Source organism: Acomys russatus, chromosome 5 (assembly GCF_903995435.1).
Source record: "Acomys russatus chromosome 5, mAcoRus1.1, whole genome shotgun sequence".
Taxonomy (NCBI): Eukaryota; Metazoa; Chordata; class Mammalia; order Rodentia; family Muridae; genus Acomys; species Acomys russatus.
In genome coordinates, this window is record NC_067141.1 from 3028485 (window position 1) to 3054511 (window position 26027).

Consider the following 26027-nt stretch of genomic DNA (forward strand, 5'->3'; position numbering starts at 1 on the left):
TGCTGGGATGTGTCCTGCTGGGGTGTGTCCTCTTGGGGTGTGCCCTGCTGGGGTGTGCCCTCTTGGGGTGTGCCCTGCTGGGATGTGTCCTACTGGGGTGTGCTCTGTTGGGGTGTGCCCTACTGGGGTGTGCTCTGTTGGGGTGTGCCCTATTAGGGTGTGCCCTGTTGGGGTGTGCTCTGTTGGAGTGTGTCTTGTTGGGGTGTGTCTTGCTAGGATGTGCCCTGCTAGAGTGTGCCCGGTTGGGGTGTGCCCTGCTAGAGTGTGTTCTGTTGGAGTATGTCCTATTGGGTGTGTCCTGATGGAGTGTACCCTGCTGAGGTGTGCCCTGTTGGGGTGTGTTCTGCTGGAGTGTACACTGCTGGGGTGTGTCCTGCTGGAGTGCGCCCTGTTGGGGGGTACTCTGTTGGTGTGTGCCTTAGGGGGTGCGCCCTGCTGGAGTGTGCCCTGCTCAAGTATGCCCTACTGGGGTGTATCCTGCTGGGCTGTGCCCTGCTGGTTTGTTTGTGCCTTCGTGGGTTTTGTTTTTTTTTTTTTATTTTGTTTGCTTGTTTTTGTTTTTGTTTTTTGTTTTTTGTTTTCCTCTGTGCTTTGCTTTGGCCTTTTCATAGCTGCAGTTTTGCTATAAGCCAACAGAACACAGCTCCTATCCTCAAAGCCAAAAGGATAAACTTTCTGGCTGGGAAAGATTTTTTGTTAGGTTTGGTCTTAGAGACTCAAAGTTTTATTTTATTTTATTCTTTATTGACTCTTATCTGTGCTCCCTCTTCTTTGGCTGCCTGGGTCAGGAGTCCAATGAAAACATGTCCAGCTGTGTGATACTTGCCTGGTCTTTGTTCCTGGGTACTTCATGTCTTTAAAAACAATGACCCAATGAGGCCAGAGAGATGGCTAAGTGGTTAGAAGCACTGGCTGCTCTTCCAGGGGACCTGGGTTCAATTCCCAGCACCCACCCAGCAGCTCACATCTGCCTGTAACTACAGTTCCAGGGACCTGAGGCTCCCCCTTTGTGAGGACAGGCCCAGTCCTGAGCATATGAAGGTAACCTGTGAGTTCTGAGTTCACGAGTGCTGTTGTTCAGCAGTGTCAGGAAACTTGGCCGTGCAGGTTTACTGTTGTTCCTTCTGGCAGCAGAGCTCCTACCACATGCACAATAGGGAGAGGAATCCGGCCAGGATGTTGTGAAAACATGATTTCTTGGGGTGGAAGAGGAGACTCTAGGGGTGCTGGAAAGCAAGGGGGTGCAACAGTTTAGAGCCTGTTTCTGAAAGCATCTGACATTGTGTCCGCTAGGATTATTGGGAACTTAGAGGAACTGTTCGCACGCAAAGGTCTGTGGGGTGAAGATGACTGTTATCTTGCAGACTGCACAGACTGAGGTCTTCAGGGCCAAACACAAAAGGAGAAGGAACAAACAGACACCGTGGACCACAGTGGGGAGTCACAGACACTGTGAACAGGAAGCTCCGCCAGTGAGGCAGCCGCTGCTCAGTGCATAGAAACTGTCCACTGTTGTCACAACTTGTGACTTTTTTAATAGGATACGGAAGCACCCATTGTACCTAGTATGTTATGACTTTTAAGGGGCGAGATTTCTCTCAGCTGGCTGAGAAACACCATACAGAGTGGTTACAACTGGTTTGCAGGCCCCAGACTGTAACTTCTGAGACCAGGGGAGGAGGCAGGTTGAAGGCATTCAACAGGGTCTGATAGATGAGGGGAGTAGGGCAGGAAGGGAAGCTGTGTCTTTGAATTAGATCAGAGACGAACGTGTAGGGAGAGTTTGACTTCAAGGCTGCGTTGCAGGTGTATTATTCAGAGTTCTCTAAAGGAACAGAACAGATAGAATATATGTGTATGTATATTAATACATACATAATCTATATGATTTATTAGAGTAACTAACAGGCCACAGTCCAGGTAGCCAACAATGGCCATTGCGTACTAAAAGGTCAATAATCCAGTAGTTGCTCAGTCCATGAGGCTGAACCAATCAATGTGGCATCACAGACCTGGAGGATTCCCAGTGAGCCGTCAGGGAATCTCAATTAAGTAGGCTCTACTATCAGCAAAGGAGTGCCACAGCATCAGGGTAGATGAACTTGCCTGTGAGAGCGGGGACAAGCAGTCACAGGCAAAGCTTCCTTCTTAAATGGCCTTTTAGCAGGACTGTCATCAGAAAGTGTAGTCCCTATTAAGGGCAGCTCTTTCTTCAGATAATCTGATTAACAAAATCCCTCCCACATGTGTCCAGCATTTTGGATCTTTGCTGATTCCAGATGCGTCAAGTTGACAGCCAAGATTAGCCATCATGTCAGGGCTGGCCGGCTGGGAAGGGAAGGGAGATGAGGTTTAAGACACTTTCTGTTATTAGTTGGTTTTTTCATCACTCTGACTCATCAGGGCTACCGGAAGGAGGACCGATACTTGGTTCACAGTTTCAGAGCGCCACCCTGGGCTCTCCTTGCCTCACGTGGGAAGGTGTGGGAAAGGAGAATTGTTCACCGCATGGTGTACAGGAAGCAGAGAGTGTGACAGGAAGGGGCAAAAGAAAAGATGCCTCTGAGAAGACACCCCTAGGGAGCTACTTCTCCCAACTAGACTCCTAAAGTTTCCACCACCACCAACTGGGGTCATGCACTCAGGACCCAAGCCTCTGTGTGTGTGGAGGAGGGTCGGGGGAGGGGGGACATTCTGAATTCATACTTTAACAGTAGGCCTGACATTTAACTTGGACCCACCAGTATACCCATGCTGGTTGTGAAAATACTGGCATATTTTAAAACCAATTAGTAAACAGCCACTGAGCCCTCTGAGGCACCGCCTTCTCTTCCCAGGTAGCCACATCTGCTGCAGACTTAAAGCCCAATACCCGATTCTGACTGGTCAGTGGGAGGAGCCTGTGCCAAAGCCCATGTAGTTATCTTGACCTCCTCCCCCCACCCTCTGCTTCTGGCAGGAAACATTCCTTCTTGGCTTGGGTGAAACATAAACGGAAACCTTTAGGGGATCTAGCAAGGCAGTGCAACATGCCTTTGAGGGACTGCAACCAAGCCCTCCCACACCAGGGGCATGTGACCTCTGTCTCCTCCACATCCCTCTGGCCTTTGGAGCCCACTTGAAGTAGCCTGGAGCTACATGTGCCCTGGCCTCTACCTGCCTCCAAGCTGCTCATTGAACTTGACACTCCAGCCACGTGTTCATGTCTCCCACCAGCTGTGCCTCAGGGTATGGACACCTCAAACTGAAAATGTGGCTGCTGGCATTGGCCCATATTGGAGTATTGGTCTTGCTTCAGTCTGGACAGACATCCTGGAAGGTTCTCCTAGTGATGACTGAGTCAGGTACCCTGAGCCTGTGAGTGTAGTTTTGTGTCAGGCGGCATCACGTGACAAGGAGGAAGGAGGATAGAGCTGATCAGAAGGTGCCGCAGCTCGTCTGGGCAGTCTGCGGGCTGGGGTGATGGGTGTGGGTGTGGGTGTGGGGGAGCTGGTACTTGAGAGTGTGAATTCTGGTGGAAGCTATGGCAAGAGACTGAGATCGCAGGTGCCCCAGACTTTCCAAGAGACCATAAAGGGTCTGGTGAGATGAATCAGCAGAAAGTGGCACTTTCTGACAAGTTTGGTAACTCGAATTCATTCCTGGAAGTCACACGGTGACTGGGGGAAACGGCTTCCCCAAAAGTTGTGTTCTGAGCTGCACACACACACACACACACACACACACACACACACACACACACACACACACCATACTAAATAAATATATAAATGATTCTTTAAAGCCATGGAGAGGACTAGGGATGTAGCCCGATTGGCCGAATGCTTGCCTAACACGATGACACTCTGAGCTCCATCTTCAGCATCACAGAGAACCAGGCATGTTAGTACACACCCATGATCTCAACACTTGGAAGATGAAGACAGGCAGATCAAGAACTCACCATCATCCTTGGCTATATAGTAACTTAGAGACCAGCCTGGGCTATATAAACCCTGTTTCTAAAAACAAAAAACAACCCCCCCCCAAAAAAAACCCCATAATGAAATGAACTATACTCCACGGTTGGCCTAATTGGCTTTCTCATGCCCTGTCTGGCTCTAATTCATCTGGCATCACCCTCTACACGTCACTTTCCTAAGGTAGCATGTGCAAAGCTCCAGGCTATGGTGTTCGACAGTGATGACTACAGCCTCACCGCCGCCATGGTAGCTCATTCACCTCTTGCTGTGTGCCAGCCATTAGACAAAGCTCATGGAAGCTGGGATGTGCTGGGCAGACCACTTTACCAACTAGTGCCCCGGTATCCTCAACTCTACAATGGGGTAGCAAATAGCATGCAACTCTCTAGTGATGAGGGTCAAGCAAATCAGTGTGTGACACGTCCCCAGAGCACTCGCCGGCACACACCGTGCTCAATAAATGCCAACCCTCAAAGAGTAAGCATTTATTGAACACCTTGTACATGTCAAACATAATACACGCCTTGGGGATCTGGTAGGGATTGTGAGACGTTCCCCCATGTTGCTTGCTGTTAAGCGTGGGTGAAATGCAATTTAAACATGCAATTACAATTCAGAGATGGAAACACTGTGCTGAAGAGATCTGAGAGGGCAGGGTGGGGTTTTTTTTTCTCTCTCTCTCTCCATGCTTAGAATGTGCCTTTCATGACAGGAGATTCTGTCTTTGCTGGCAGCTCACTCCCAAAGGCCTAGAAACCTGGCCTGTGGTAAAATGTGCTGGGTGGATGAATGGAAAAAGTGCTATTTTAGCTTTATCTGAGAGATAAAGTATTAAGGAATTGAAATTGGGCACAGGGGAGAGATAGAAGGGTGGTGTTGTGGGAACCCCATCTTTGCAAGAAGCCACTTAGGCCGGTACCATGCCGTTTTTATTACTGTTGCTCTATTAGTACAGCTTGAGATCAGGACAGAGATTCTAGGTGGCTTAGAAGGTACTACAGGGCTGAGGAGATGGCTCAGTCAGCAAAGTGCTTCCTGTTCATATGTGAGGGCCTGAGTTTGGACCCCAGCAAGAACTGAGCATAGCAATGTTGACAACAGTGTCATTGCTGGGGGGTGGGGTGGGAACAAGGAGGTTGATCCTTGGGGCTGCTGGCCAGCCTGTCTAGCCGAACCAGCACGCTCTGGAGTCAGTGAGGGACTGTCTTAGTTTGCTTCCTATCTCTGGAATAAAGACCCTGACCAAAGGTAACTTGAGGGGGGGGTGTTATTTCACGTTGGAGCTTGTGCTCCATCATCAGGGAAGCCAAGGCAGGAGCTCATGGCAGGAACTGGGAGGTAGGAACAGAAGCAAGGCCAGCCATAAGGGATGCTGCTTGTTGACTTGATCCCAAAGGCTAGCTCAGCCTGCACACTACCTGCCTGCAATGAGCTGGTCCCTCCCACATCAATGGCAAGTCAAGAAAAATCCCCCACAGACCGGCCTACAGGCAATCTGATGGAGCCGTTCGCTTGTGTCATTGACAAAACACAAACCAGGACAGTTAATCTGCCTCAAAATATAATGTGGAGAATTGTTGAGAAAGACACATTCTACTGACTACTGGCCTGCACAAATCCACCTATGCACATGCACACCTGTACACACACACACACACACACACACACACACAAAACTGCTTTCTAATCTGAGTCCATGTTGCTATTGTTAAAATGGGAACAAAGAATCCCTTTCATGTGGCATGTCCTGAGGGCTGGAGACTGCCTGAGGCATGCCAGCACACACACACATACACACACACACACACACACACACACACACACACACACACACACACACACGACTCTCAGTAGCCATGTTCTCCTTCCATTTCTTGTTGCACGGGCCAGTTGTTCCCTCGTATGGTTGAAAATATGTGGTGAGTCTTTTTATTTTATTTTATATATTCACTTCATATCCCCGATCGTAGTCCCCTCCCTCTTCTCTTCCTGGTGGTCCCCCTCCCACCCTCTTCTGGCTTGTCCCAAGAAAAGGGAGTCCCCCACCACCAACTCACCCCAGCATATCAAGTCTCATCAGGCCTGAGCTCCCCCTCATCTACTGAGGCCAGGCAAGGCAGCAGGCAGCAGAGTCCATGTCCTAGACAGCACCCGCCCAGCTTACTAGAGGACCCACATGAAGCTCAAACTGCCCATCGGTTCCATATGTGCAGGGGGCCTGGGTCCAGTCACTGCGTGCTCTTTGGTTGGTGCTTCCATCTCTGTAAGCCCCCATGGGTCTAGATTAGTTGACTCTGTTGGTTCCCTGGCAGCGTTCTTGTCCCTCCTTCTATCCTGCCCTCCCACTCTTCCACAGGACTCCTGAGCTCCACCTAATGCTTGGCTGTGAGTCTCAGTATCTGGTTTGATCAGCTGCTGGGGGACCTCTCAGAGAATGGTTAAGTTGGGATCCTATATATGGTGATGTCGCGTTCCTGTGTATGGTGATGTCACGTGATCAGAAGTGCCTGGTTTCTCCCTGAGGTGGCCTGAGAGGACACTGAGGAGGAGAAAAGTTAAAAACAAGCAGAGTCAATTCACAATTAGTTGAGATGCGCACTCAGTCTGAGAATAGGGCTGAAGAGACTCCAGGGACTCCTTTGTATACATTAGCCAGGTCGAAGGAAAGTCACACTCTAGACGAAAACTCAGCCCTGACCTTCATGAGGTCAACACAGTGGACTTCACAGAAGGAAAGGACCTCAAACGCCAAGAGAAAAGAGACAGCGTGACTTTGACCTTGGAGTTCAGCTTTCCTCAGCCACCCACACTAACCTTTTCAGGGCCACACATGGTCTGGACCCAGCAGCCTCCCAAGAGAGGGCTCTGTGGCAGCTTGCCTGCTAATCCCATGTACACAGTCCACTCACTGGGGCAGGACAAACCCAGCTCTCCCCTCCTTAGAGATTAGGTAGTGGGGTTGGGAGACTCCAAGGGCTGATATCAGTCATGCATAGGGGTTGCTTTTGGATGGCTTTAAAGCACTCCTTTCTCATTTTTAAGGGAGATGCTCAAGAGGGCCCAATGAGAAGTAGCCTGCAGCAGAGACAGCAGCCTCTTCCTTAGGAACTCAGTGTGTGGAGGTCTCTTTGTCCGGGAACGGAAACAAGCTGCTCGTCGTGAGCTTTGGTTTTCATACAGTGATTCCCAAACCCCACACTTGTCACTAGAGTAACAGCTGAGGCACTTATGGGATAGGTGGCTGCGGGTGTCCTTGAGCATGATCTGAGCTCTGCTGGTCCTGCTGGTCAGAGCAAAGTGGACACAGCCTTTCAGGCTCGGCCATTCAGGACTCTGTAAGGGCCAGCAATGACAGAGGGCTGCAATGAAAGGAAGAGGCATGTCACAGAAACCTACAAGGCACTTTAAAATTTTTTAATAAATATTTTTTACATATATATCTTTATTATTACACATGTATACAATAAATTACCTACAGCAAGAAGAACCATAAAATGATCAGGAATTATGTTACATTCATAGTGCTTTGGCAATTTGTATTTGGCAGCCTTGAAGCAAACATCTTTCCTATCTTGGTGGGTCTAAAATTCTGAATGTAAATCGATATCGATCATATCTCATCTCTATCAGTTTAAAATATCTATCTAGACCTGAAAACATCTTAACCCCTAAACAACTAAGCTTAATTGTAAAACTAAACTATCTGGTCTTCAACCCCACCAAAGACTTGAGAAGGAATAGAATTAATTATTTGAGTAGACAGGAAATGCAGGTTAGCACCTTCCAAAATGAGACAATGACAGAGACAGTTTGCTGCCAGAACAGTCACCCAAAACTCTTCTGTAACATTGCAGCATCATCTTCAGCCTTCTGGTCCAATATATCTGGCAGACATATTTGTGAAGCAGGAACTATTGAGGACTTGCTTACCCTGTCTTGGCAGAGTTTGGCCATTGACTCTGTCTGCATCCAAGTTTGCCCATTTTTAGGCAGAATTCTGTCTGTGCTTACAAGGCACTTTGAGAGAGCCTTATTAAAAGACATTTTTGCGTGTGCACAGATGTTTACATGTGTGTGGACACGCATGTACATGTGCTTGTGGAGGCCAGAGGCTGGTCTCCAGTGTCTTTTTGCATCACTCTCTCCCTACATATTGAGACGTGGTCTCTTAATGAACCTAGAGTTCACTGGTTCTGGCCGGCTTGCTCCAGCGACCCCCTGCTGCTGCCCTGGGAGGGCTGGCGTTAGAGGTGGACTGCCATACACACTGGCTTCTACATGGGTGCTGGGGATCTGGCTCCCAGTCCTCAGTCTTGTGTGGCAAATGGTTAACTCGCCGAGTCATCCCCCGCCAGCCCCAGAGCGCACTTTTTCATACAGCAGAATCGCTTTATTATACACAACAAAAATCCACCCAATTAGTATAGAGATGTTTTCAATCACTAAACTATGTCCCCAAATGCTGCTCAGCCCTGTTCCCATCCAGGGCTGTTCATATACACTGATCTGGATTTTTGTCTCTTTAGTTTTGCTCTTTCTAAGCCATCATAGAAACGGGGTTGTACAGCACGGAGCCCTCTCTGCCTGCTGCTGCCCTCTGAGACTCACGAATGGCGTGGGTGGCCACTGGTTCATTGCTTGATCCTGAGAATAGTGTGTGAGCCCTGCTCACTGCGGCTTGCTTTAAAGCCTAAAGGGGAGTTCATGAAGTCCCTGGCAGGTCTTGCTGTATGCACAAGGTAGGCTCAGGGAAGGGAAACCCGATGAAACCCAGGTTTTGGCTTCTACAAGGTCAGCCCATCAAAAGGCCCAGAAGAGACCAAAAGCAAAGATGCACCAGCCTTTCCCCATCTACACACTGGAGGGTGTCTACGTTATATCTAAGTTTGGAGACATTATGAACACAGGGACTGTAATTTCACACATGGGTTTTTGATAGACATGTTTTCATTTCAACTGCGACTCAGAGATGGGTCATCTATGATAATGTATGTTTAGCTTTGAAAGTGTCTGTGAAGCCCCCACTCCATCTCACGCCCAATCCTGCCCACTGCATGAAAATCCCCAGCATGATCTTAATTTTTTTTTTTTTCAGATTTGAGTAGGTACATGAATTAGTTTTGAAATTAGCAAAGGAGAGTCTCCTTGGCCAAGCCACTCACCACTTGGAAAACAATGGACACATCTTGCATTTATTTCCTTACGTGCTCACAAACGGTCTGTGAGGAGCATATACACTTTAAGGGGCACCTACCCCTGCCTCAGTAAATCACGTGACTAGGTGAATGGCTGGAAGAAGAGAGGGACAGCAGGCTGCAACAACAAGGTGACCCACCTGCCCTGGGACAGAACCTTCACCCACAGAACTAACTTCTGCCGAGTAAGGGCCTGCAGAGAGTGAGCGAGTGTGTGTGTGTGTGTGTGTGTGTGTGTGTGTGTGTGTGTGTGAACACATTCTGAGTACTGAGTGAAGCTTGTATGCACTGCTTAGCATGTGGCAGGTGCTCCACTCTGCACACAGGTTAACCCATTTGTTCTTTCCAACAGTCTTGAACTATAATGATAGTCTTCACACTATTATTATGTGCATTTTATGGACAGGGAAACCGAAGCAGAAGATGAAATAACTTGCCCAAAGCCATTCAACAAAGAAGAATAGCGCTGGTTTAGTCTCCAGTCTGTCCCTATGTCCTCTATGCCACACTGCCAGATTGTCACGCCCGTGCACGTTAAGGAACCACGCTAGCTGCTGTGATTAACAAATATTAATATTTGTATTTAGACCTCCAGATGTAGTGATCTGAGCAAGACAGACATGAAGTTTTTCTCTCAGCTATCAAGCCAAAAGACAAAGTCCAAGGCTGTTAGGCTGGCTCTGTTCTTCTCAGTGTGGCTCCAAGTTTGAGTTCAAGGTCATCAGCTACATTTTTATCACCTGCTAGCTAGTGAGGAGAGGAAAAAGAGGCAGGAGACACATCCATGTCTCTTTTAATGGAATGATCTGGAAGTTTATACTTCCCGTTTGTCAGAACCCAGCCCCATGGCCACACTAAGCTACAAAGGAAGGAAGCTACGAAGTCTGGTATTGCTTGGACAGCATGTCCTCTGCCTCAGTTCAAGGTTCTACTGTGAGTGGGAGGGATAGAAGCCCTGCCCTCTCTGCCACAGCTTGCAGACTACCCCTGGACTTTGAAGTCTGTTCCCTGGGGATGAGGAACTGTCAAATGACCTGTAAGTGGGGATGTTTTGTGGTCAGACTTGGGCTTAGATCATTCCAGAAGATTGTCTTGGGAGGATGGGAGGAGACAGGAGCAGGAGGCCTGTTGAATTTGAAGGGATTTGAAGGTTGATGCTGTGAATGCCTTCTGGAGATGGAGTTTGACCAATCATCCGCCTTATGTGCTCTCATCCATCGGACCCCACTCGTCTCGTAGTCTGCACACCACTGTGCTCCAGCAATAGTCCCCACAGGCGTGGCAGGACCTGCCTCAGTCCTTGACGAGTTCTCCAGTGACAGTCAATGCAGGCCTGGTCCTCAGTGTTCCTCACTGACAGCAGCCTCTTTTGTCTATTTCTCTTGGTCTTAGGACCCCCGGAGCAAACACAAGTTTAAGATCCACACGTATTCCAGTCCCACCTTCTGTGACCACTGTGGATCTCTGCTGTACGGACTCATCCACCAGGGGATGAAATGTGACAGTAAGTACCTGATTTCCTGGGGTGTCTGCCCAAGGGGAGACACCACAAGAAGGACTTCTATCCTAGTGGCCTCCCTGTGTCCTCCTGACCCCTAGGGATGATGGGTACAGTTAGCCACTGTACTGAGCTCGCCTCCCAACAACAAGGTGGGGCCAGCTCATCCCCTGGAGAACACGTCTCATATGCTACCTCCCTGTTGCACCCACTTTCCAGGGAACTCAAGCTATTGTACATCATTAGGAGCTGTGACACTTGAGTCTGTGGTCCTGCTGATGTTAAACATGGGAAGGCATTCCTGGAGGGTCTTCTTGGCCGGGTGTGGCTGTGTCCTCCATATGGCCACCTCTGTATCCTCCTTCGCTTGTAAGAGTGATGCACTGGGCATTCAAATTGGAGCCTCACAAGCACTGGGGTACAGAAATACAGAGGTGCCTGCTTAAGGCTATACCCTTGGCCTTCATCAGGGAGGGTATACTATCCATTAGGGTTGTGGGAAAGATTTGGAGAATTTCTGATGTGATGCTGGCAAGGTGGATTTTCCCTGCTAGATGCAACTGTCTGTAAGGTGGGGGAACAGGAAGTCACCAGCTGGCCCGGGTACAGCTGATTCCTGAGCCAGAGCCTGGGCCGTCCTGACCCAGCCTGAGCCATGGTCCTCTCTGTTTGTCCTCACAGCCTGTATGATGAACGTCCACAAGCGCTGCGTGATGAATGTCCCCAGCCTCTGTGGCACTGACCACACGGAACGCCGCGGCCGCATCTACATCCAGGCCCACATTGACAGGGAGGTCCTCATCGTTGTCGGTAGGTGGTCCCGAGGCTCCTGCACTGATGCCAGAGCGTCTGGGTTCCGTGGACATGTGAGGAGGGGAGGGCGGTGCACAGGCAGGTAACAGGTGCACAGAGGGACAAAATGTGGCTGCTTTGCTCCTGCCTGCAGTGTGACCCTTTTCTACAGTGAAACCCTCAGGCTGTGGACCCAAGAAAAAGGAAAACAAAGATTGTTTAGTTGAAGTATAATAAATGTGCATATTTGTGGGCATAGTGTAACAATAAGTAATGATCAAATCAAGGTAATTTTCACATATCTCTGCACCACTTCAAACACCTATGATTTCCATGTATTGAGGACGCTCAAAGGACTTGTAATTTCACAGAATCCTCTTTCTGCCTCCCGGAACGTGCAATCCTTGTGATCTTATTCAGATAGCAGAGGAGGCATGCTCGCTTCCACCCTAGACTTCCCCAATGGGAACACGGAGTCTCGATGACCAACACCAAATTTGGAAAACTTTATGTCTTAAGGAGGGAGGGAAGGGCTGTGCACTTCAGGGAACTCCCCATGCCTTTAATGTAGTTGAAAGTTTTTTTTTTAAACCTGGAGCTATGCTGATTGCTATAACATTCTGCGTACTCATTTTGTGTCAAAACTAAGGAAAAGAAACAGCACAGGTTGTTAAGGGGCGGAGAGACACGGGCCAGAAAGGACGGTCTGTCTGACTTTCTGCAACGAGCATTCATGATGCTCAAACAAGACAGGAATTCATCTGTCCTGGACCGGCAGGTCCATTACCCATTCTAACCACGAGTCATGGTAAAGCCAGCACAAATCTAGACCAACTGGCATGAAAATGTGAAGGAATCTTCTCTCCCAGGCTTGTGGCACAAACCTTGCTAACTAACTGTAAAAACAAGGTATCACCGTTTCGTCATAGAAGGGTTGACTGTATAAGTTGCCTGGTTTCTGAGGCCCCAGAATGGTTTAGTAGCATGATGTGCTGAGCCCTGCCTTGGCCGAGGGTTTGCCTAAGATATATAAAAGTTGAAAAAATACCCCTGTTAAAATATAGTTCCTTTTTGAAAGGGCCATTTGGGAAAGGAAGTTTTATGAAGAGGCTTTTTCTTTCAAGGAGGGGGCAGCTGTCTCCCCCTGCTTGTGGGGTGAGGGTGGGGTACAGAGACAATCTTAAGGCAACAAATTCGAAGGAAAGCCTGACTCTAAGCCTATCTCACCTCTAGTGCCTGGGGGATAACGCTGAGGCTCTGCTGCCACCTAGTGGTTGAAAAGGTTACTATGGGCTGTCACTTTTATAGAGTGTATTTAAATCCACAGCCCTCTCAATCCCCCGTGCCAAGTGTCTGTTATGTTCATTTTATGAGTGTGACAAGTGAGATGGAAACGTGATGCTTCTGAGACTTCTCACCACCAGTGATACTAAAATGGTGGCTAACATGTACAGGTTTTTTTCTTAAACATTGTGTAGCATGCCCCTCGTTTTGTGAAAGCAACATCAGGAAACCGGTTCAGCATGCACCTGCTTCCCAAGCTGGGTCTGTTTGCCTGGAAAGCACTCTCCTATACACACCAACTTTACTGCTTTATCTCACTTTTGTTCCTTTGCTCGATTTGCCATCTATTTCCTTTCTAGTTTAGCAGCAGTAGCTCTTAGAGGCATCCCTGGAGAATCTTTGTGATGATTCGAGGGCACGGAATTCTTTCAAGGTCAAGGTCAGAGGCTCTGCTTAACCATGCCAATGGCTCTCAGGAGGTCCTGGGACACACCTGTGACATTTGTTGCAACAGCAAAAAAGTACCACAGACTTTATTCTTGCAGAGCCCTGGAGTCTGGAGGTGTAGGTCAAGGGTCAGTCGTGTCATTCCTTGTGTGAGGCTCCCAGGGACTCTGCTCCATGCGTCTGCTGGTACCTGACAATCTTTGGGGTTCCTTGGCTCTATTGTTGCATGTGTTCTTTGCTTTGCACCTGCTGAGTACGATGCCAGCCATTGGATTGAAGCCCACCCCAACCTAGTATGACGTCATCCTCATTGAGCACATCTGCAAAGACTCTATGTCCATATAAGGTCATGGTCACAGGTGCCAGGATGCAGACTTGAACTTAGGATTTTGGGGGAATCACAATTCAACTCAATAACAGAAGGTAGAAAAGTTAGTGCTCCTTTAAAATTCAGGATGGAATTTTTCATACCTAGGGCCCTGATAATCTTAGTTAAATAGCTGTGAGCATTTCAGTAGAGTCTTTGTCTTTCTTCTAAGTGTGGGGCTGTGAGACTGCTCAGTGGACAAGTGTTGTTGCTTGCCCTCACAGGCAAGAAGGGACTAAGACTCGGCAAAGCTGCACAGCTTGACCAAGGTCACAGGCAGAGCAGAGATCCACCTCTGGGCCACTGTGTCATTACATCCTGCTAATAGTTCCTGCACACGCCAGGCACAGGCTGGGCTGAGCGGAGCCTTGTTGATTGATTCTGATGATATTTCATGTCCTAAAAACACTAGAAGAGTGTGTGGTGTTAGAACTTTTCACTGGCCACCAAGTCTGGTGGTGTTATCCAACTTGGGTTTCACAAGCTATTCAGGAATCCAGTTTCTCCCTGGGCTGAGGGGGTTCTACGTCCCCTGGCTACTGAAACCCAAGTTGTCTATCCACTCATGTGGCTCTTGTAGGCTACAATCAGAATGAAAATCTGACCAGTTCTTCTCCTGAACCCCACCAGTGATGGGTTCCTAATATCTTCAGACCACACAGGTGTGACACAGTGGTGCCACTGTCCATCCACAGACTCTCCAGGAATCCTTTAAGATGGTGGCTCTGTGAATGTTTGTCTTCGCCATGTTTTCTTCTGGCGTTTAACTCTTTTGCAGAGCCCAGCTGATGCTTAACCCTTGACCTCCCCATGCCTTAGTCACTCAAAGTATAGTGAACTTGAACTTGGACAGTTACGGTTTTGTGTTGGGTTTGATTATTTTCTTCTTTCCCACAGGCATTAGCCCCACAGGGGAACAGTGGGTCTTTTTGGTTCCTAACCCATCAAAGATTCTGCTAAGTGTGAGGCCTCCACAGATGATCTTTCTGAAGTTAGGTTTCAGCAAATGGTCTGCCTTACATTACCACTCTTATAAGAAAATTGAGAATGCAGACAATCTCCAATATCTCATCCAATGTCAATAGCAAGTCACTATAGGAGCAGGGATCACGCCTTGGACCCATCACCACCTTGTTTTCTGGATGACGTAGAAAAGACAAGAGCAGTGATACTTCTAGAAACATAGGAAACCGTGTTGGCATTGTTATACCCAGGGACAGTGTGAAAGAAGGCAACACCGTGTCATAAGACTAGATCACACCCATTGTGAGGTCATGTGTGCGATGGCCTTGTCATTCTCACAAACACTGTTCTGCTGCAGGTGTCCGCTCCGTCTTGGATCTTGACCTTTTCCTGCCCCCTCATCTGCAATGGCTCCTGCACTTTGATGGAAGGAGCAGTGTGTAAGCGCTCCACAGTAGTCTCATGTTCTTTGCATGATGACCACTCTTGAGTCTTTGTGTAAACCATCATCTTCTACAGAAGGAAGCATCTCTGGTGAGGGTTGAGAGGCGCACTAACATAAGCATTTAAAGGAAAAAGGTTAGAAAGCAGTTTATCACCATGTCCATTAAGGTCTCCCTATGACTTTAGGCATCCACAGAGTCTTGATCCAGTTAATGATATGAGGCATGAGTTCCCGCTTAGGAGCAGGCCCTAAATCCAACAAGAAAGTGGTTGGTCATTCCCATAACATTTGTGCCACTATTGTACCAGGGGGCATATCTCTCCAGCTGCAGGATTTTGTCCCCCAGTAGAATGCACAGAACCTTTCTGCACTGTGAAAGGCAACCAATAGGGATGAAACTTCCAGGTTGGCACCAGCTTGGCTTCTCCATCTCCTGTGACTCACATATGTAAGGTTTTCAGCAGTAGGATCTTACCATTAAGTTCTGGAGGGTTACCAAGAGCCATGGACTGTAATACTCAGAAAATATGGGGCTAATAACTCAAAAGGAAGTATCCCATACCTCTCACTGACTTCCTATCTGATAGTCTATGGTATTATGGAGAGGCGTTGTGCCCCCATTATAGGATAACTCCATTTAAACTCCTTTTGTATGTGGATGTATAGTTTAGGAAGCTTCTGCTTCCCTCCTCTACCAGGCTCTCTCATCCCAGTTAGTCCTGCTCATTGTGTTCTCATTCTTCTCTTCATGTCCCCTGCATTCCATCTCTTTTTTTTCTTGGACCATCCCCCCAGGCTCCTCACTAGTTTCCTGCCTTCTATGGACACTCCAGTTTAAACAGGCATGTCTAAAGACTCAAAGCTAGCATCCACATGTGACATAATGCATACTCTATTTGTCTTTCTGGGTCAGGGTTTCTTCAATCAGAATGACTAATCCTGTACCCATCCATTCATTCACCTGTGAAGTTAATAACTCTATTTTTCTTTACAGTATAGTGCACATCCATGTCCATCTAACTTACTGGATAACAGTCTGTTGTGTATATGCCATATTTTCATTGCCCATTTCTCTAGGCTGTTTCCATTTCCTGGCTGTTGTGAGCAGAGCAGCAGTGAACATGGATGAGCAAATATCTCTGGTAAGAGGTGGAGTCCTTTGGGTGTATGCCCAACAGTGGCAGATCATAGGGTCGATCTGTGTTCTTTTTTTTTTTTTTTTAAGGAACCTCCACAGTGATTTCCATTGCGTCTGCACCAGTTTGCACTTCCTCTCACAATGAATTTGTGTCTCCCTTCCCCCATATCCTCACCAACCTTTATTGTCATTTTTAAAAAATCTTAGCCATTTGAACTTGAGAAAGATGAAATCACAAAGTAGTTTTAATTTACATTTCCCTGATTGGTAAGGATGCCGAAGTGTGTGTGTGTGTGTGTGTGTGTGTGTGTGTGTGTGTGTGTGTTTATCAGCTGCTTGGATTCCTTCCTTCTTCCTTTTTTTTTTTTTTTAAAGTTTCTGTTTAGTTCTATGCCCAATTTCGAATTGTGCTATTTGTTTTCTAGGCACTGACCCCCCTGTCAAAGTTGTCAATAGCTGTCAAAGATTTTTTTCCCCCTTCTGCAGGCTGCTTCTTCATTCAAATGATGATTTACTTTGCTATACAGAAACTTTTTTAGTTTCATGAGGACCCATTTGTCATTTATTGGTCTTATTGTCTACACAGCCATCGTCCTGTTCAGAAAGTGCTTTCCTGTGCCTGTAAGCTGAAGCTCTTATCCTGAGATGGAACTTTATGAATATCCAGTCCATGAGTGTATGTGTGTGCATATATATCACGGGGTCTAACTATGTAGCCCAGGCTGTCTCAAACATACTCTTCCTGTCTCTACCCCAACAGTCATACATTTTAAATTATTATTCATCTTTGTATCTATGAGTAGATTTTCTCAGATTTGTGGCTGTTCTTAGAAAAACAAAGGCACCAGTTCCTGATGTTTCTCTTGGGAATTCCGTAGCAGTGTTGTTACTATTGGACAGGGCCTGTGCTGGACAAAAGCTTCCTCGGTTGAAACATCTCCCAGGCTGACTTGGGTAACTCCAGGGTCATGGCCCATTTGCTCCATCCCGGGTCACAACATCCACATATCAAAAAGAAAAATAAAAAAGGGAGAAACTGAGGACCTACACGTCTACCTCCACTGTGGCTCTGAGAAAGGCTTTGAAGGCACTCTCAGGAGAACGTAAGGAGATGCTGGAGGCCATGGAAGATCGCTTTAGTGTTTGGAGAAACACTGGAGACAAAGTATTTGTCAACATGAGAATTCTTAGCAAGGTGGAAAGAATAAAACAAAACAAAACAACAACAACAGCAACAGCAACAACACCAGATCCCCCTGGGGGTCGTTTTCCATGAAGGTGTCTTCCTTCTGAGGTCAACACGGTAGGAAAAGATCCAAAGACCAGAGAGCACACCTGTGTATGTGCTGGCCCCGAGGGATGTGGCAGGAGGCGGAGGAGCAGTCTGGCCGGTTAGGTCTTTGCAGTGTGAGCACGGTGGTTTGCTATAGGTAGGAAGGCAAGATGGCTTCTAAGAGCTTATTTATTCATCCACCCACTCATTCATTCCTAAAGGACCCAAGCACCAGGTTAGCTCCAACGATAATGAAATTCGATCTCTGTCTTGAAGGGTCTCATGACTTATCCAGCGAGCTAGGCACTAACTGCTCTGTGCTAACTACTGTGATGGCAGCGTGAGAACTCCAGATGGGCCTCAAAGTTCCTGATGAAAGCTATGGCTGAGTTAAGTCACTTACAGTACAGCAGTTATCTAGAGGGACAAAGGAACAGAGGAGGAAAAAAGTAACTCGAGCTAGCTTACTGAGCACTTACTAGGCTGATGTTTTCCAAAAGGGCGTGCATGTGAAAGGGATTGGGGTGGGGTTGTTACCTGCTGATGTGGTCCCTCCCCTTAGGCTACCAGCAACAGGGAGTCTATAGATTTTATTCACTTGATCTCTCAGTCATTAACTTATTAGGCATTGAGTTTCCACTATTTTCCAGGCATATTATGTCATTTTCTATTACAACAGGAAGTAAGGTAGGTCTCTTTTCCGAAAGATCGTCAGATCATTTTCCTTAGCCTTTTCCTTTGACTACACAGGCATACTGTATCCACCCTCTTGTCAAATTAAAATTGACTTCAGTTCATGTATTTTCCAGGCACAGTGTCTACAAATCTCACTCTTTAATGTGCGCGGTTTCTCAAAGCTCCTAAGCTTGTGGGTATTTGAACACAGAATCAGAATGGATCTGAGAGTTGTATTTACTTTTTGCTCAGACACATACGTGCTTGAAGCAGAAGGAGGGGGTGAAATGTGGGTGAAGGGAAAAAAAATCATCTGGGCTTCGGGAACTACAAAAAATGACCATGAACTAGCGGCTCAGGACCACAAGGGGGCAGTCTCTGACTACAAAACCATTCCTCCTCCACAGACTTGACTTAAAGAAATAAATGTTCCAGTGTGAGTCTGGCTTGATGCTTTCCTCTTGTAACTACAGCTCAAGGTCTAACTGGGCTGCAGGATGAGTTCAAGGCCAGTCTGGGCCACTTAGGAAGAGAAGGGCTTTAGGGTGCCGGGGCATGCATGTGTGACAAGATGGCTCAGTGCGTAAAGGTACTTGCTTGAAAAGCCAGGCACCAGATATGAAATAGTAAAAAAACAAAACAAAACAAAACAAAAACAAAACAAAACAAAACAAAACCCAAAACAACAACAAAAACAAAGAAGAAAGAAAGAAAAAAAAAAAAAGACACCAGCATTCTGTCCCTGAGATCAGCATGTTGGGAAAAGAGAACTTACTACAATTTGTCCTATGTCCTCCAAACATGTGCTGTGTGTGACATGTATCCTATATGTACACACATATGTACACTACACATGTGCCTAACAAGTATAATTTCCCAGGAATTATCCAGAAAGAGGGCTGGGGAGACAGTTCAGTAGCAGGGAGTTTGCTTAGTATTTGTGAGATCCCGAATTCAGTCTCCCCCCCCCCACCCCCCGTACCCTGCAACACACGCGCACACACACACGGTAGGGGTACAGTCTGACAACCTCAGCATCGTCTCTGTCTTAAGATCTCCCATTGTTGGAGCCCTCACTTGCCTGATCATATGTCCATCCGTCTTGTTTTCCATCCACCCACTCATCAGATCTTTGACACATTTCAAAGTAAATTACAGACACCCTCTTATTTCTTGCTGAGCAATCCGCCATATGAATCAGAACTTGTTCTACTTCAAGTAGAATTTACTTTTTTCCTATGTAAATGTCTGAGGTGTCCAGTAGATGAGTTTTGACAATTGCGCGTGACTCTGTCAGAGTCCTTATGCGTTCATCTCTACTAATTGATTGACGGATTGCTTGCTGGTTGATTGATTGATAAGAAAGAGGCAACTGAGAATCTAATAAACACTGAATATTGACCTTGGAAACATGCTGAGTGTGGGGTTCTGCCCTCACTTACCCACATGCCCTTAGGGAGTCTGGGAGCTAAGGAGCCCTTAACACCTAAGACCCCTCAAGCTGTGTCATACACCATAGCTCGCAGTGCAGCACAGCAGCCTTATGGGAAACTTCCTGTGCTTTGGCCTGAAAGCAGCTGCTGTTGAAATAAGCCCAGCGGGGTGTCGGTGTCACTGGTTAGAATAAAGAAGCTGGGTCAAGTGGCATTCCCACCTCTGCAGTGCTGCACACCCTAGTCAGTGCCCTGCAGAGCCATCTGCGTGCTGCACAGGCCAGGGCGAGAGTCCCGGGTCTGTGCTTTCGTTGTGGCTTGGAAGTTGTAGGCAGGCGTGTTGGATGTCGAAATTTTGAGGATGTGGAGGAAGCAGAGGTTGCTCAATCTCCTCATCCTGGTCCTCTGAGCCTTCTGAGAGCAAGTGAGGCCAGGCAATAGTCTGAGGTCCTGACCTTACGAGGGAAGACAGCACAGCCACTGTTTCTAGGTGCCTGAGGAACTTGTTACAATCTCCTGGCGAGTCCCCAGCAGTGTTGATTCAAATGCACAAGTGTATGGTGACTCTGAAACTCCCTGTTTGGGAGTCTGTCCTGCTGAAATAAACACCGGCACGCAGAGAGGCAGGCACAAAGCAAGCATGGTTGTTGCCTTTAGTGAGAACAGTAGGGCAACTTGAGCAGAACGCACCCGCCCTTTGCGATGTTCGGGGATCACTGGAACACGCCTTGGAATTGGCCTCTGTGGAGCTGGCCAGCTTCAGAGTGGGAACTGGTTAACCAGCTGTGCTCGGTCTATAAAAATTCACCAAGTTCTGCAATTATAGCCTAGATGCTCATTCAAAGTATATGGTCTTCTATTCACAAAACTTAAATACAGATTCTAAAGTAATTAAATAAAACAGCCACAGCTATTGATTTGTTGCAGAAGTTGGCAAATTATGGCCTGGGGGCCCAAATCTAGCCCGCCGCCTACTTTTATAATGAGGTTTTATTAGACCACAGTCACATTCATTTATGTGGTGTCTCTGGCTGCTTTTTTCAGTCAAATGGCAGAGTTCATATGGCCTGCAAAGCCTAGACTATTTGCTCTAAAAAGAGCTGCCTCTAACGAGAGACCCTTGGCCTAGAGGAGCGTTGGTAGCTATTATGTAAGAAGGTTAGGTTTCACCAAAAAATGTCTGGCATGAACTCATGTTGAATATATTAACAACTGCAGTGGGTACGTCCTGTGCACAAAAGTGTGTCTGCATGTTCTATAAAGACAGGAAGGAAGGTGAGGAAATATATGGACTGGGCTGCAGATGTTGGGATCACAGAGAGTGAGGGGCGGAGACCTTGAGGTGGGGGTGCTGTCATCTCTGTGTTTCCCTGGTGGCAGCAGATGCCCCTCACTTTTTGTGCTACTAGGGACTGAACTAGGGCCTTGTGCACGCCAGACCATGCTGGGGATCTGAGCCCTCCTTTGAAAACGTTACTTTGAGATAGAGGGCTTGCTGAGTTATTCAGGCTAAGCTTGAACTAATGATCCCTCTGCCTCAGCTCTGGAAGAACTGTTTATACTTGTGTGTGTGTTCTATGTGATGTACGTGTGTGTTGTAAGTATGTGTACATGTTTTTATGTGTGTGGTGTATTTGTGTGCAAATAATGTATGTGTATGTATGTGAGCGTGTGTATGTGTATGTATATACGTGTATGCGTGTGGTGTGTGTGTGTTCGTGTATGTATGGTGTATGTGTGTTCGTATATGTGTGTATATGCGTGTATGTATGTGTGTATTTGTGTGGTGTGTGTATATGTGTGTATTTATACATATATGTGTGTATGATGTGTGTGTGTGTGTGTGTGTGTGTGTGTGTGTGTGTGTGTGTGTGTGTATCCATGAACAAGCTCAGAGACCAGAAAAAGACATATCACTCTTGGTCTGATTTCTTTTACTGAACTTAGAATTGGTCTGACAGGAAGGCCCAGCAATCCTCCTGTCTCTGTCACCCTATATCACTTGGGTTACAGGTGTGTACACCTGACTTTTTACATGGCTGCTGGGGATTGGAACAGGCCCTCAGGTTTGCAGAGATGTTCTCACCCACTGAGCTTTCTTACCCACTGAGCTGTCTCCCCAGCTACACACACACACACACACACACACACACACACACACACACACACACACACACGTGGAGGGGCAGGGTTTCTTCATGTGTTCCTACCTGTCTTGAAACTCACTTTGTAAACCAGGCAGGCTTCGAACTCACAGAGATCCTCCTGTCTTCTGCATCCTGAGTGCTGGGATTAAAGGTGTGCACCACTACCACCTGGCTACTTTTAGACTTTTTGAGAGAGAGAGAGAGAGAGAGAGAGAGAGAGAGAGAGAGAGAGAGAGAGAGAGAAACCAGAAAAATGGAACATTTTAAATGGGGCAAAATTTTTTTTAAAATAAATGGTCCCCAAAAGAGTAGCAACAACCAAAACTGAGTGGACGTCCCCAGCGACAGAGCATGGATTCCTTTGAGCAGGATGTTGGGTGGTTGTAGGCATGGCAGAACAAGACTGGATATTTTGAATCTCTATGGTCACAGCATATGTCGCTCTCCATTTCTCTATCTCATGAGACTGGGTCTGTTCTTTGAGTTTCAGGTACCCTGGTTGCCTTCTGACAGCCTCGTCACTACCACACCCCACCCAGTGCCATCTGTAGTCCGAATTTTTTTTACTTAAATCTCTGACACGCCACTGCCCTCCACCCTCAATCCTATGATTCGGCTTCTGAGAGCCTCCAAGTTTCTACTGGAGGTGTCCTGTCTTAGGAGTCACCAGCCACCCTGGCCACTCTGTGGACCAGTGGCACTGCAATACCTGGGAACTTGTCAGCCATTTAGAAATCTCAGCTTCAACTCCAGGCCTGCAAATCGACATTTACGTTTTAACAAAATTCCTGGGCAAATTTCTCCTCTCAAAAGTCCCAGGCACCCTGCTCCTGCTCAAGAACCTCGGACCTCAAGGAAACAGAAGGAGCTCGCCTGCTTGCCCACTAGATGGCAGGTGCTACCCACGCGCTGCTCCCGTGTGGTTGGCTACAGGTGGTCACGTCTGGTACCGAGGATGCTGTCAAGCTCCTTCATGCTCACAGCATCTCAGGTGTTGTGAAGCTTTGATGTCAGAGGCCCTTAGGTCAGAACCCTGTTTTGCTGTGCTCTGAATCTCCTTGCATCATGACCTCCTGGCTTGAGTTGGGGCCTGCTCACCAGAGCCTTCTAGCCCACGAAGTCCCTGTCTCAACCTCCTGCAGGGAACTCTCATATGTCCAGGAGGGCTACTCAGGTCCCAGCTCCTGGCTGGCTTTTCTTGTGGATGGGTTCTGGAGTCTGGGCTTTAGGGGCAGGCCTCCCTTTGAATGGCGGGTCTTTCACACTTCAACAAATATTCGTCAGGCGTCTGTCTCCCGTGTGTATTGCCTGTTCTGCTGCAAAAGATGGGGGACATACTCATGACTCCTGCGTTCTTCTTTATGATGGCAGAGGAACAGGAAGCAAACAAAACGTGTCCCTAAGGGAGTATGATACATGGCCTGCCTGTCACTAGTAGAGATGATGGCATTTATCTGAGACTACAGTGATAAGCTTGGAGAACTTGTTGCAGTTTCCATACAGAGGAACAGCAGAGACAAAGGCCAGGAGGAAGGACTGTTCTAGAAACTGATTTGAGTGGGTGTTGGCTGAGCCTAGAAATACAGTGGTCTTGAGAAAGCCTGCCAAGCTTTTTCCTGGTGCTGGGGTGCAGCAGGGATAGGGTCCTGGACTGTCAAAGAGATAGGAAAAGCTGGGTACAGTGGCACACATTTGTAATCCCAGCACTCAGAGAGACAGAGGCAGGTGCAGCTTTGGGAATTCAAGACTGGCCTGGTCTACAAAGCGAGTCCAGGACAGCCAGGACTATAGAGAGAAACGTTGTCTCAAAAAATAAAAATAAAAATAAAAAATAATCAGAGACAGAGTGGGGAGGGAGGATGGGAGCAGGGTAGAAGGTAGGGGAAGCCATGGCTAGTGCTGCATGCTCACCCACCATGACAGCTCTGACATGACAGACTGCCTTAAGAACTGCACGGAAAAAGACGTGGTTCCACTTCAGAATGGCCTCAGCTCTGGGTGAGTTCACTCTACTCCGTCACTTCCAACACTTGCTGACGACAATGCCATGTAATAGTTATTTAATAATTTGAAGGGCTTTTCTAATCAGCCACTCTAGCTCCCAAATACATGGCACGGAAACTTATTAAATTTATTAATAAGCTTTAAGCTCAATAACTGGGTAGATATTCGTTTATGCTAATCCTCTGAGCTAGTCTGGTTAATTCCCAGCCAGCCACACACCCCAAGTTACTTGCCATATCAGTCCTTTCTGGGCTGCATCTACTTTTGTAGGGTCAATTCCTCATGGTGAGCTCTTTCTCACCCTCGTCTTCCTCCTCCTCCTCCTCCTCTTCGTGGTCCTACCTCAGACCGAAGCCCTGGGACAGGAGCTCCACTTAATCTCTGTTCTGCCCAGCTACAGGCTGTCCAGCTATTTTATTAACCAATCAGAGATAATTGGGGAGCAAAGTTTACACAGCACAGATCAGCATACATGAGAATGCCCTCCTCAAGACTACAACCAGATCTCCGGGGGGGGGGGCAGAATTAGCATCTGAATATATAGCGCCCCAGACTGACCCCCAACAATGCCAGTTCACTTGTTGGTGTTGGTGTTGGTGGTGTTGATGGTGGTGGTGGTGGTGGTGGTGGTGTTAGTGTTGGTGGTGGGCCTTTCTCAATTAATCCTATTTGTAACCCTATGCAGTAGTTACTAACATTCACTCCCTGTTTAGATGTGGAAAATAGGGGAAAGGAAATAGAAAGACACACAGGAAGAAAAGAGGAGAGGGAGAGATTCAAAAACTTGTCCAAACCACATAATCAAAAACGTGTGGTTCTGGGACTTGAACCGATGGGACAGGTGGGCATGCGTCTGTTGTGTGGTTTCTGTGGATGGTGAGTAAAGTTTACAGTCACAAGGACAAGGCTGCCTGTGGTGACAAACAAGACAAAACATGAATTACATATGAGGCATATGAGTAACAGCTGAAGGAAACTGACTCCTATTGCTGCACCCGGGAGGAACGCAAACACACGTTCTAAGTACAGTTTAGTGTTTTGAAGAAACTGAGGTCACAAAACTCACACCTTGGGGTTTTTTTTGTTTTTTGTTTTGGCTTTTGATTTTGTTTTGTTTTGTTGTTGTTGTTTTTGAGTTTTCTCACAAGCGCTCAAAAATCTCCTCACCCAACTCCATTCTTGGATTGCATTGCGACACTGGTGTTGTAGAGGATTGTCCCTCAGCTGGCTCATGCCCAGGCCTTGGGTTTGAGGTCCATCAAGGACTTGGCTGTGTGGTGGTGGTGAGGTTTTAGGTGGCTTGATTTTCACAGGGAAGCCGCATTTACAGGTCAGTCTTTTACTGTAGAAATGACAGGTCCTCCCCGTCACCAGTAAGGTCTCAAGATGTCAGAGGACCTGAAATGCAGAAGCCCAAAAGCATTGTTAATCCCAGACATGCAAGGAGAAAAATCACCAACCCAAATTAAGGCCAGATTAAAGCAAGCTTTATTTGTGTGCACATGGGCGCTGAATAAGTGGCTATCTCCCCCTAAGGCAGCGTTCCTGAGACCATCCCTGGGCCAATTTCTCAAGTCCTTTATATAGAGAAAATCTATAGGGTAGATGATTTTTGCATGTAAGCATGGGTACAGAAGTAGACCAGGCAGGTGAGGAAAATGGGTCATGGAACAATGGATATGAAACATTTCCAAGACCAGGTATCTCAAGGGGGTGGCTTTTGTCACATTCTATGGTTATTGGGGTAGGGTGCAGCCCAGCTCCAAGAATCAGAAATTTACCTTCTATATAAATGGAAACTTAACTTAGCTACAGACTCAAAATGGCTCCTATGAACAAAATGAAGATGGGCTGGTTTCTCAGTTTGATTTGTAGAAACAATTTTTATTGGTTAATGAAATAACTATAGATTTTTGAAATCTAAGACAAGATGATGCCAGCAATGTCTCCTAGCCCAACCCTAGTACCACTCTTTATAGTGGTCAGTTTTTCAAGATTAATTTTTATTATTTATTTTATTACTTCATATTTTAATTTTATGCATATGAGTATTTGTATGTGTACCGTGTGTGTGTGTGGTGCCTGAGGAAGCAGGAAGAGGGCGTTGGGTCCTCGGAAACTAGAGTTACAGATGCTTGTGAGTCACTGTGTGGGTTCTGGGGACCAAACACTGGTCCTCTAGAAAAGCAGCCAGTGCTTTTCACTGCTGAGCTAGCATCTCTCCAGCCTCTGGAACCAACTTCTTGAACTTGGGCTGGCATCAGAGTCTTCCCCGGCATTTCTGATCAGCATTATGAACTGCACCTAGTTTGAGCGTATCAGTTTTCATTTGAGGCTGGTGTGTCAATGGCCCATGTGAAAACACTCAGAGGATCACTGCTCTTTGGGTGATTCCCTCTGTAGC

General features: G+C 47.2%; 1 protein-coding gene across 2 annotated transcripts in view; it reads left to right on the forward strand.

Annotated features, from left to right (window-relative positions):
* Prkcb (protein kinase C beta) overlaps positions 1-26027 on the forward strand; it is a 345671-nt gene that overhangs the window by 159421 nt on the left and 160223 nt on the right. For both annotated transcript variants that reach the window (XM_051145188.1, XM_051145187.1), the window contains exons 4-5: positions 10550-10661; positions 11337-11465. In XM_051145188.1, the coding sequence (XP_051001145.1) occupies positions 10550-10661; positions 11337-11465 (241 nt within the window). The remainder of the gene's footprint in view (positions 1-10549; positions 10662-11336; positions 11466-26027) is intronic.